Raw genomic sequence first — 13,692 nt, 5'->3', positions numbered from 1 at the left:
TTTATCTAAATCTATGTATATCTTATAGAAATTTTATTAAAATCGGTTCAATAGTTTGATTAAAAAAAATAAAAACTGGTTACGCTACAATTGAAGTCGATTTTTTTATGGAACACAATTTAATTATTACACTCACTCTTTATATATCATATATATATATATATATATATATATATATATATATATACTTATATATATAATATTTTTTTCGTTTCATTATAATATCATGGGCTTTAACTACATTTATATTATTTCATTCTCTAGGTCTCATTGTTTTACAATTATTAAATATAATTAGTTGGTTGCTATGTCATAGATTAAGGACATCTGCGGTCCCGAAGGATTACCCAGTGATAGTAAAGTAATTAGGCAATTTGAATTTTCCACGGATTGAGAATAGAGCCTGAAATTTTAGTCGTTTTCTTAGAAATTGAAGATTAACTTCTTACCGGATTTAATCAATGAAATTCTTATTTGGTTTATTATTAATGGAGTTTAAGTATAAATCTAAGTAGATATTGAGATTATTTTGGCTGTGAACAATTGATAAAGATGCCCGTTAGTCATAGGCCTTTTACCTACTGTTTATTAGATAGCAAGATATAGAATGTTTGATAGGATTAGTAACAGTGGTACCTACACGGATTTAGTTGTTCTTAATTGCAAATTAATTTCTGTTCTATTGATTGAAATTCGATTTTACACCGGCGGAAGAGAGACGCGCAGCGCGTGAATAACCGACGTATTTTGAACTTTCAACTCTAAAAATACATCGTTGGTGACCCCGCACGACTCGCGCGCAGTCTCGCCGCCTTCTGAAAGGTCAAGCCACGCTGAATGTGTCGTTGGTCATTGTCTAAACATTGTTAAATCGATAATCATATACCTAATTTACATAATTGTGATATTTCAAGGATAAGTGAAGTGTCAGTGACATTCTTGGAAATTGTGTCAGTGTCATGAACGATTGTGAAATTTTCCATTTTCTTAAATAAATATAAATTAATATTATAATATGATAAACAAATACTTAAGTGGTAAATAACTGTTGTTATATTCAATCAGGTAGGTTACGTGTTTCGCCCACAAATGTATAACTTCCATTTAAAACTAAAATCGAACGGAACATTAATGTTTTAATGTATAAGTTTATAAAACTTCTCGTTTTCCAAAAGCTTTCAGTTGGGACATAAAATTTATGGCCAAATTGTCAGGAATGGGTACAATTCCATACTTGGGTACCCAGTCAGATGCAGTGCGACGTCCCAATGGTTTCGCACTATATTTTTTCGCTCTATATTGCGATAATCCAATCGTAGGTCTATTTACAAACGTGTAATAGTCTTTTGGTGTTACTTTGTTTCTAATCTTTCCTGATTTAACGTCCAAACATTTACCGCTTGTCACACATTTAATAGTTTTAAATTTCTTTTTAGTTGTTTTCTTAAAGTTGTCCATTTCTAGTGAAGTATAATAATCCTTGTTTTCCCATGCAGGACATATAGACTTTGTGAAGATAGCTTTTTCTCTATCGTTTGTTTTTAGCGGCAAAATATCCTCATTTATTGTAGTGTAAATATTTAACGATGATGTCTCATTTATTTTTATATTGGTTACAGTTGATAGCTTCTCTGTTGTTGTTGTCGATGAAGAAGGTTTAAGAAGTTTTCTTACTGATGCAGAAGTTGCAGTAGCGTTTTCTAGTTTCTTTGTTTCTGTAGTTATAGCAGTGGTAGTAATAATATTTAATAAATTATCAGTTACAATTACTGGCACGGGGTAAGGAAATAGAATTAGATTCGACTGAGGAGCGACCGTGCGTTGGCAATTTCTGCAATAAGATTTGCAACATTTATTGTGGCCGTTGCATTTACTACAAAAACATTTACACTGTTCTCTGTAATTGAAATCATCAATATAATCTTTTGAAATGTCTACATTTCTTCGTTTATATTCTTTATGAGTTAATTCCTTATTTGGAACGTAATAATTGTCATACCATTGATAATCTCTTTGCATTAATCTATTTTGCCAAAATGGCTGATAGTTAAAAAACTGTGTTAGACTGCCTTGTAATAAGATGCAAATAATTGGAATATTCAGTACCTGAAAAGGATTTAAATCCTAGAAATAGTACCAAAGGGAGACTGCACGAAAGTCGTCTGCATGTACCGTTTTTCCAGTCGCGTTATTGTGGTAAAGCAGCTGCACTTGCATGGTTGCAATTCGATTTGAATGATATAGCATTAAAATTAAATTGTATGGAGACCTAACACCATGGTCTTTAAAAATGGCAACGTATAAGGGAAATCATGGGTATCACAGAGTACACTGTAATCTCTATTTCATTGGTTATTTTTGCACCTTCTGTATACTTGAAGGGGAGACAATGTAGAAACTGCTAAGAGGTAACAAACAAACTTACTTTCACGTTTATAATATTAGGTGAAATATTATTAGAATTTTCGTTTTATATTTTTATATTATCTAATTCACTATCTAGTTACTTATACTTAGTATAATATTATAATATCTGTGTTTATATTTCTATTTTCTTTCAAGAAAACTTAATGGACATTTTGATGAAATTATCACAGAATATAGGTATCTCTAATAATAATTAGTAATCAGTTAAAACAATCAATCTATTAATATATTTTTTATTTATGCTATTAAATGAATGAAATCTTTACTGTTCCCTTCAAAGAATGATATAGATTAAAAAGATTAATAATATGTACACAAACAAAATTAATTACTAATTACTCTTCTACATTATCAAACTATCTTATAGTTGGATCATTTATTAATTTGTTGCCATTTTTATTAAGTTCTATTGAAATTGACTGTATTTAAATATACCTTTTTCATCGTGTCATCTCTAATTTATACTTAATTTCAACGCTTATTGAGTCACACTTGATAGAGTATTATTAGAATCATTATTTTCCAAATGTACCGATTAAACTAGTTTTTGTAGATTTAAAACGTGGTATACAAGTTTAGAAATACTCGTGAAGTATTCAGATTCAAAACAATATGTAATTCAATTTCCGATGTAAATAAAAGGAGTAATCTATATTGCTATTTTATCGTTTATTTTATTGTACACAACTAGAGACGAAAGTACAAAAATAAAAAATATATATATATATATTAAAAGTGTTCAGGATATTTCTAAATAAATCTTATACATAAAAATGTCGTATCACGGTGTTTGTGGTCTAACTCTTCAGAAATGGCTCGGCCGACTATTATGAATTTTTTATGTATATTTGGTAGATATGATAATAGGTCGTAAAGTATATTTTACATTTCTAGGTGATTAAAGTGTGCCTATCCAGAAAAAAAATATTTGTATGTCAAAACAACGTTTGCCGGGTCAGTTAGTGTTAGACATAATCTGTATTTTGATAGTATAAAAGTAAATATTATTTAACTATCAGTTAAAGTTTCAAAATGTTTGCCACAGAAGAAATTTTTATTATTCCGCATTTTCGGATCTATACTAATATTATAGAACTTCTTAACGTTTAATAGTATTGTAGCTTTTTAGAGATAGTCCAAAAATAATTTACTTATAAGTACACAGCAGGCAATATCCGCCACTTCTACAAAATTTTGTAATGTTTTTTTTTTTTATGCAAGATTACTTAATCAAGTTAACTTTGCAAGTTTTTAAGTTATTAACAAAAATCAATAATTTATTAAAAATATTGAGGCAGATTCTGAGGCACACATTTCTATAAACCTATTTCTTGATTGAATATTTTAATTATATAATAACGAGAAAATTCGGTTTTATGGACCATCATAAACTAAAATTATAATATATATTTTGACTGTTTTTACTTAAATCTGTTAGAAAATTATACTTGTCCTTATAATAAAGATTTCACTATAATATCAAACTGAAATTTTGATGTTAAAGATAAAATTAGGAACAAAGGTGCCTTGTAATCCCTAATAATCTTTGTGAGATTGCAAATCCTTCATATTTCTAATGTGTGATATTAGTTTCTCTGCTAACTGATCTGGTATTGGGACAATACCATACCTCGGCAGCCAAGTTGGTTTAGTACGGCGTATAGATGTCAACATGTATTTATTTCTACCATCTGTATTTATTGGACCATCCACGTAAATATCAGTCAAGTCGTTCTCCAATGAAGATCGTCTGGATGGAGCTGGATACTTTATAGTTGATGAACTTGCATGTGTATGTGTTGTAATACTAGTTCTTAGAGATGTAGTTGTAGACATAGTTGGTGTAGACATCGTTGATGTAAACGGCGTTGTTGTAGATTGAACTCGAATGGGAATTCTTGGCGATGTTATATTGCTTACGCCCATTCCACTAACAACTAAAGGGTACAGATACGGAAGAATAACGATGTTCGATTGGCCAGTTTGGAAGTTACAGTTCGTGCATATATTTTTGCAGCATGGTTTCGTATCTTCACATCTAATACATGCACATTTGCATTCTTCCAAATATGCGTTATCATTGTAGTCTTCTTCATATGTAATCGCTCTCATGTTTTCGTCAATGTAGCCATATTTTTTTTCATGGTGCCTTAATTTTTGATAGTCAGTTGGTAGATTGTCGTAATCTATAATACTTCGAGGCTGGTAATAGCTCTGCTGCGTCTGTAATTGAGGATTGTAGTAATCATCAAGGTAATTTGAAGTTGTTGTATGCAGAGAACTCAGTATATGTATACTGAGAATCTGAAAATAAAAGAAAATATAAATATAAAATATTATTATAAAACGTGAAAGTGACTTAACAGTTTAACCAATTGTCACGAAATTTGGCATATACGTACTATTGTACTTAACTAGAGAAGAAAGTACAAAAATTAAAAAAAAAATATTACAAATATTCAGAATATTTCTAAATAAATTTTATACATAAAAATGTCGTATCACAGTGTTTGTGGTTTAACTCTTTAGAAATGGCTCCGCCGATTTTTTTATTTTTTTTATGTATATTTGATAGATATGATAATAGGTCGTAAAGTATATTTTACACTTCTAGGTGATTAGAGTGTGCCTATCTAGAAAAAAAATTGTATGTTTGTACAACGTTTGCCGGGTCAGTTAGTGTTAAACATAATCTATATTTTGATAATATAAAAGTATATATTTTTTTAACTATCCGAGTTCCCAAATGTTTACCACAGAAGAAAATTGGCATATACGTACTATTTGGTTTGAAGAAGAACATACACTTATTCTGGGCTAACTATCGTAGTCTCATCTCAGTAATATGGATGAACTCGCAGGTAAAAGCTAATAGGTACATTTATAAATTACAGAAATAAATGAGAGTGGTATCAAATTATTTTACATCATCATTTCATCATCACATCAACCCTTAACTGTCCACTGTTGAACTGTGGAGTTTTGCCAATAGTTGCCACGCTTGGCAGGCAAGTTTGCAACCGCAGTTAGGCTTTGGTGATGTTTCAAGGGGTACGCTGCTGTATATCTCTCGAGCATTAAATTCCCTTAGCCTCCTCTTACGACACTTACGGGAAAGAAATTTACACTTACCGTTATTATTTTCATTGTTATATTATCATATTTAATATACTAAAATTGTATATTTGCTCTTCTCCTATGTATAACCTGTTCTCTTGCGGTTGCACACTGTACTAGTAACTTGTGGGCCACGATTAATCTCTCATATTCTTCCATTTTTCGTTTCGTAACCTCTTTGTTAATTACGTAGCTATTTCAATGGAGCGATAAGTTTGTATTGGCGTAACAAATTTCCATTCAATGTTAATTTTTCACAAAAAGTCTGACCGTTCTACGTTAAGGTATTTACAGGGCCGTAGTTAGACCCAAATTAAAGGTAGGGCAAAAGAACTTTTTGGTACGGCAGAAGCCATATTTAAGTGACTTTGAAAAAGCGAATCTGTTTAATTTTCTTAGGGCCTTTTATTTTAAAGTCATTGGGTTTTTTAAGGTAGAGTATTGCCCCACAAAGCCCCCATCTCCCCTAGCTACGGACATGGGACATTATATCACAATCGTAGATTTTTATTACTTTGATCAGTTAGTTTGTGATCAATCAACATTATGCATTATCTTGTTGATTAAATATGTATAATAGTATCCTGCGAATTTGCTCAAGGGAATCAAAATAAAAAGTAGTTTAGGTATACATTAATCCAGGTTATGATTTGTGTATCAAATTATGGTTGAGTAACAAACATATAACGTTTATACCATCAGAGTATTTATAGTATTATAATAGTAAATTTAATTCTATCCTGCGGCTTTACTCTCATGAATTAGGATAAAATTATCGTATGTATTAATCCTGGATCTGCTCTATCTGTGTACTAAACTAAATTTAGTTAAAATCCATTATGACGTTGAAACACGACTGAGTTAACAAATCCACGAGTATACTTTCATATCAATAATAATTAGTAGGAAGTAATGATAATTAAAATTTTTCAATAAAAATAATCGCACGCTAAGAACCTTTGATCTTCAAGAATACCACATAAATATTTATTGTAACAAAACGTTATCAATTCATGGCGGCATATTTAAGTGTTTTAGCAAATTTTGGCATGTTTCCACGCAAACAGTTATTTCTGGAGCGGGTGGGACGAGGTCGTGACCCCTCCACCTTCGTCCCTCGCGCGGTGACAGCGACCGCAAACCGCTGTAATGTTAGCAAAGTATATAAATAAACAATATCAATTACTTCATATTTGCGTTGACTAATAAAATCGATTATTATAATCAAATAATCGATTTAACTCAGAATAAGAGACAAGACAAATTTTGATATAATAATTGTTTTCTTTTTTTTTTCTATAAAGTATTATAATTAAGACTGTATTAACAATGGAATTTTACTAGTATTTATATTAAAAGAAAATTTGCGCGCCATGTGTGGTAAAATATGGAGGCGTAATAACCTAATATGTACCCTTTGTAAAACCATATTTGAGCAAATAAACTATTATTATTATGAATAATTTTAATATCTATTGGCTTATATTAAAAACAGTAGTACCGATACCAAGTTTAAAATTATACCATCCCTTAAGTTACTAGTATGTACAATTAATGGTATTATTTTAGTACTTGCTATTGATTTAATTAAATATATTATTTATGTTTATCTATTTTAATAGTTTTCACCTGCGACTTCATCCGTGTGATCGGCATATTTCTACTGACCGGTATAAAAAGTAGCCTATACCTTATTTCATCTCATATAGTACATATATACCAAATTTCATAGTGATTGGTTAAACCGCTAAGACGCTGTAAAGTAACAAATAAACTCACTTTGACATTTATAATAAGTATTAATGAGGATTGTCGATTGTATGGGTTACAGAATCGATTGTTAGATGTTATTTGTGACTCCAATCGAATTATCCACTAATCGATACACAACAATTATTAGACAACACTACCTCTTATTAAATTATGCGCAAACGCCTAATTGTAGATATTACTTCAGTCTTGATAAAATTTGTATTTTTTATACTATTTTTTTTTTATATCTCAATAGCTTCGAATTAGTAAAACATCATAAAATTTATACCATTCTTTGGCAGTGTGCGAGTGTTCTGTTGTAACTACAGAATGCTATTTATTCCTATTCTGTCATTTTGTTGGCTTGAAACTCACATCACTCATCTCTTGCTAGAGAAACATACACTCCGTGTTTTCACTTGCAACTAGGGACGTAGTAATTACAATCAATACATAGACGCATAGGAACATTATAATCGTAGAAAAAAAATGCTACATAATTCTATATTTTCGTACATACATACATACATATCTGTCACGTCTGTCTCCCATTAGGGTAGGCAGAAACAATGGAACGCCAAATGCTTCGATTCAAACAAATCTCTTTCGCTTCTTCCACATTCATCAATCTTTTCATACACGCTCGCCGGTTACGGGTACTTTTAATTTGGCCCTTTTTCAGCACGTCGCCTATTTGGTCAACATACGTCCGTCTAGGGCGGCCCCTACCGACATCTCCATTCATTCTTGCTCGATAAATCTCTTTCGTAATTCTTCTTTCATCCATCCTCTCCAAATGACCAAACCAACGCAACATTCCTTTTTCGATTTTTGTCACTTTTTCTGTCTATATTTTCTATATTTTCATGTAATAAATAAATTAGGACTACATGAGTTTTCATTAAACTACGTGTTAAATATTTTACATTACTTTTAATTGTGCATATTCTTTTTTTTCTGGTGAACAAATAAAAAAAATGGTTTTATAGCATGGCAACTCAGCGTGTAATATATTATTAGTAATAATAGATAATATAAATAATCTTTTTTTACTCTTGGCATGTAGCATTTAGTATAGAATATTGTTAATATATTTCTTCGTATTGAAATTGTAGGAATGAACAGTTTATCATAATTATACAAAAATCTCTTAAAATTTTTAATTTTATTCTAGGACTTTTTTTCTTCTTTCTTCTAACTGTTATCCCAGTAAGATTGGGGTCTGCTTTCCTAGAAGCCCTGCGCCACACGGTTATGGCTACGGATTTTTTGTTGTTTCGCATTGACACATTTTTATTCTCAGACACAGAATAGAAAAATCATTGTTTAAGGAGTTTTGAGTTGCTATTGGTCTTTTTCTATTCAAAACGTCAATCTGAACATCTATAAATATATTTAGATATTTTGTCTCTTTCTTTTGAGCTAAAATTCTGAAAAGAAAACCATAAAACTAATGAAATTAGTCGGGTTCTGCACATTTTGGTTTTTAACAACAACATTGGTTAGAGTCTGTATATATTATTAACGGCAATAAATGTATAGTGCTTGATCAATTTTGATGAAAATTGATAAATAGACATGGTAAATTAATCTAAAAATGTCGATAGAGAGCAGAGGTTAAATGACATTATCACAATTATCACGGCGTATTGGGTAACATCATGTTTATTGATTTGATACATCGGACTTTAGTCAGACAGACAAACACACACCGGGATGTGGTTTCAGGGTGTCACTGCGCACACGCAGGGCAGGTCACGACCTCGCCACGCCGGAATTAGCCCGTGACGCCACCACGCCAGGTGCCAACCAACTGCACGGCTCCATCGTAATTATTATAAATATATGAGTGGCACTTATGGATTGTCGCTTCCAGTTGCTTCTGTGGGTGCTAATTTTAAATCAGGGTTGCCAGATGCGAATTTCGATTTTTATTCAAACTAAATCAAATATTTTTTTTCTACAATTTGTGATGATTTTTAAGATTTTTACTCTATCACATTATTATTTTTATCCTATCAAGTTGTATCATTTTTACTTCATTTTATCAGGTGTCATTCTTGCTATCTTTACTTTTCTCTCTCCTTCTCTTTCCTTTATGTACCTTCAGTTATATACATATTTTACTGTAATTATAGACCTTATATACCTATACAAAGTTTTATCTAATATTTAAAAAAAATACTCAAATTTTTCAATAACCATTTATTTAACTTTTCTTCAAAAAAATCATTAATAATTTAATTTACTAAATTTTACACAGAATATTTTTCCCAAATTTACGAAAAAATTACCATTTCGGCAACGCTGTTTTAAACAGACATTAGTGTGAAGTGGTATCGTTATTTGGTTAGCGATCTATTAAACTCATTAAGTCTTATATAAATAACTACCTGACCCGGTAAACTTTGTATTGCCCATTACCGCCACCTTCCGGGTCCATTTTTTTATTTCTTATCGGGATGTAAACTATTCTATCTATTTGGGAGAGTTGGAGCAAATAAGACATATTTACAAAATAAAAAAAAAAATCAGTTCAGCTTTTTCAAAGATGATGAACAAGAATTTATAACACATCATTTTTATATTATTAAAATAAAATTACTAACAATCTACCATTATTTTAATTCAAGTTATGTTCCATCTGAATTTCGAAAGAGAGAAGTTCTTTCTTATAACTGTGGTAGGCACAGCAAAATAAAAAAGAAATAGAAGAAACTCAAGACTACTAAACTAGACGTCATTTTGTGGAAGATCATATCACTATTATATTTATTTTATATTTATTTAATACGGTATTGTATACACTAATTATACATTACAAATCCAAAGTCACTAGTTAGTTGATTAGAGTTATTTTGTTTAATCTCACTACCATTAGTATACGTGCAACTGCCAACATTCGAAGATTGACTACTATATGTATTACCAGAAGTACATTACATTTACAGTATATTCAGTGTTGTTTGTTATTATGCTAATGTCTATAGGGGGTGGTTACTGTTTTTCATCAATGGGCCTCTGCCATCCTTGTTATGTTGCATAAAAAAAAAAACTTGATTCTAATCAAATACAAATTGCAAATATAATAGATCACGTCATGCAGATTATTGTACGACAAACACGTGATAATATTGATAAAATTGTCGGTAAAATATATTTTGTCGATTTGTAACTAAGATTAATTAACACGTCATTGTGAAAAATAATAACCAAAATATATTTTTACACAAAATAACATACGTCATGCACAGGAATTATATTGCCATATCTCTCACCTCTAAATCACTAACTAAAACGATATCGAAAGCAATGGATTTATTTGTTCACCAAACCCTTCTGAAAATATTATCTGTAATGCTGTTTATGTCAATCGACTTAAAAACAGCAGAAGGTTCGATTGTAATTATTTTTATTAAGTTTTTTTAATAAGTATAAAGTAATTATTAAGTTTCAGAAATCCATCGTAATTGTAAATTGGTTCATAGAAACTTTATCGAAAATGAGTTTAGCAGTTTGGTTTTTAAATTAAAATTTCTAATTTTGAAACGGTTTACTTTTTTTTTGCAGAAAAAAATTATTTAGAAACACTACTTGTGATTCTAAATAAATTTGTCGTTTAGGTTTTATTTTACCAAAAACTAAAATAAGATCAAAATTGAAACAAAAAGCACATGCACTTATGGAATTAACTGAAATCCATATATAGGGCGAAATCAAAATACGTGTTTATGTATTTATTCTTTTAAGCAATGTTACCGACATGGTTAACAGTTAATGGTTAACGACACTCACTTGCAGTGATCAATCTGAAAATTTCTCAAAAAACTGCGAAGTTAGATAGTTCACAGCAGATACGATTATATATAATTACAACTCTTTTTTTATGCCACTTAGAAAACGAACTGATAGCCTATCTGATGGAAAGTGATAACCATCGCCTATAGATAAGACCAGGGAGTCTACAATGAAATAAAGTTTCGAATTTTTGGACTGAATTTTGTGTTTTTGTTCATACAGAAATCGGCCCAGTAAATGGAGCTTAACATTTCGTTCATCATAAATCCTATCATAAAAGTCCAAAAGTACGATATTTTAACATTTTGAATACTTTTAAACGGTATGTATTATGTGATTTTAACGTCAAATTGTGTTTCATTTGGCCCAATATTTCAAAAAACATTTCATGATAGGCCCTCTTTACCGTGGGCATAACATAGTATACTGTGAATTGCCACTTCTGACGGTGAATCATGTCCCAAACTATCTTCTGTTCTTTGTTTTAATCCCATCATTCAGCACGAAGACCTTGATGAAGCAATATTGTAACAGTATTACAAGATCTGATTTAAAATAAATAACACATATATCATATTATACGCAGCGCCATCTAGTCTCAGCTGTTAACTGTCCACTACTGAACATAGGCCTCCTTCATAAGGTGGTGGTAGTTGCCACGCTTCGCAAGCAGATTGGCAGCCCCAGTTAGCCTTTGGTGATGTTTTAAGAGGAACACTGCTGTTCATCCCTCGACTATTAAGTTTCTTTAGTTGCCTCTTACTATACCCATAAGAAAGAAAGGGGTGGCCCATTCTTTGACGGGTTAATTGTGCCTTAATGAAAGAGAAGGCAACAATAAACAAATATAATAAACAAAAAGTCATAGAAAGACATATTCAAAATAGAAAAATATTAATTTAAAAAAGGTATATTCACATAAAAGGAGGTCTGTCGTCGATGCAAATGTTTATCAAGTATTGTCAGGAATGAAACCCTTGACCATTGAAAGGTAAGGTACAGTGATAAACCGTTACACTCTCGAGATCATAAACAAATATTTAGTTCTTTACTGATTCTGGACTACTTAAGTTAAACAAACTATAACTACAATATATTTTGACTGGCGAATTAAAACAAATTCTGGTAAACGAGCACCACTTAATCGAGTAGCAATCTGTTATAGCGACACTTGTAGTAACATCAATATATTTGCCTGTAATTCAAATTGGTTTAAGAAATCAGTAATATATTAGTTGAAACAGAGGTGTAGATTAAATTTCACAAAATATAAAAATCTTTGCTTATATTATAAAAATAGGCCGTTTGGTCCCGGCATAGAATAGGTCACCCCTTCCTTTCCCGTGAATATCATAAGAAGTGACTAAGGGAGGGCGAGGGACGGGCAGCAGCGTCCCTCTTAAAACATCTCTAAAGCCTAACTGCAGTTGCCAATCTGTCTGACAAGCGCATCAAGGCTGATGATCAGCAGCGCTCAGTTAAAGGGTGAAATGATGATGATGATATTGTAAATGTGAATGTGATTTTATGACACATTATAAAATATTTATCTGAAATAAAATACCTATAATTTAGTAATATGTAATTAACCTAAATAAATTAAAAAAACACAGCGTTTAAAAAATAAATTATAATGAAAAAATATTTATCAAAGACAGATTTACCTCGATATTGTTCCTTTGTCCTTCGGCCGAGTCCGTGGTACCCGGGTGATATCATTATCACACTATCAGCAGTCACGACGTGTGACCGGTCGTAGCGATACGCGTACCTACACCTACATACATATGTACATACTATATGGCCTATCTCTGTCTACTTTTTATCTATACCTTAACATAATTATTTGTATTAAAAAGTAATCTCTGTGTAACGTAACGTATTTTCATTTATTCTGATTCATCTTGTTAAAATTTCTTGACATCCTCAGTGATTCTGATTCAACTTGTTGAAATTTCTTGACACTAAAAACTTTGTGTATATTTTAAATTGCCAACTATCCGAGAACAAATTAATTTGAGTGACGTCAATAGGTTCGCTCCTTGCCACGTTGGATTTTATTATACTCGGTGAAATATGGACTTGCGTAATTTTTTTATTCCATTGAGATGGCAAAAAAAAATATGGCCCACCTGATGGTAAGCGGTTACCGTAGTTTATGAACACCTGCAATATCAGGGGCATTACACGCGCTTTGCCAATCTAAAGAAAACTATTTATCCCTTTTTCAAGAACCCCATGCTGTAATCTCTTGGAAAAATCTCGACAGGGAGCTCATTACATAATCTGAGCGTTCGTGAGAGAAAACATCTCTGATACTACGCTGAATGCGCAATGCTAATAATAGCAACACTCGACAAATGTTTTAAATAAAGAAGACAGAGATTGTTAATAATGGTAGTCTAACAACCCCATTACTAGTAATATACCTATGCATGTCGACATCCGTGCAATTCCTCCTGGAAAATATTATGATTAATTCTTAAATATGGACTAAGTAATTCGTAACTATGGACTAACTAACCTGTTTTCATCCTGACCCATTATCCCTTACTTACTGATGTCCCGCCAACGTATACCGATAGCGTAGGCTGGGTT

The 13,692-nt window shown here is 31.3% G+C and overlaps 1 protein-coding gene across 3 annotated transcripts; it reads right to left on the bottom strand.

The window, feature by feature from the left end:
* Positions 1-209: 209 nt before the first annotated feature.
* LOC116413124 (uncharacterized) lies at positions 210-12,886 on the bottom strand. 3 transcript variants are annotated; one of them, XM_031910362.2, is made up of 3 exons: positions 12,759-12,886; positions 4,058-4,731; positions 1,970-2,106 (listed from the first exon to the last, which is right to left on the bottom strand). In XM_031910362.2, the coding sequence occupies exons 2-3, from the start codon at positions 4,537-4,539 to the stop codon at positions 2,100-2,102; spliced, it is 489 nt and encodes a 162-aa protein (XP_031766222.2). In that variant the 5' UTR covers positions 4,540-4,731; positions 12,759-12,886; the 3' UTR covers positions 1,970-2,099. The 3 variants fall into 3 exon arrangements, with proteins under 3 accessions (XP_052753425.1, XP_031766226.2, XP_031766222.2); XM_052897465.1 differs by lacking the exon at positions 12,759-12,886 and having other exon boundaries at positions 210-2,106; positions 4,058-4,190; XM_031910366.2 differs by lacking the exons at positions 4,058-4,731; positions 12,759-12,886 and adding an exon at positions 2,863-3,098 and having other exon boundaries at positions 210-2,106.
* Between the last annotated feature and the right edge of the window lie 806 nt (positions 12,887-13,692).

This window comes from Galleria mellonella, unplaced genomic scaffold (assembly GCF_026898425.1).
Source record: "Galleria mellonella isolate WM207_F2 unplaced genomic scaffold, CSIRO_AGI_GalMel_v1 utg36, whole genome shotgun sequence".
Lineage (NCBI taxonomy): Eukaryota > Metazoa > Arthropoda > Insecta > Lepidoptera > Pyralidae > Galleria > Galleria mellonella.
The sequence above is the reverse complement of the archived record's forward strand: the minus strand, read 5'-3'. Positions and strand labels throughout refer to the sequence as shown.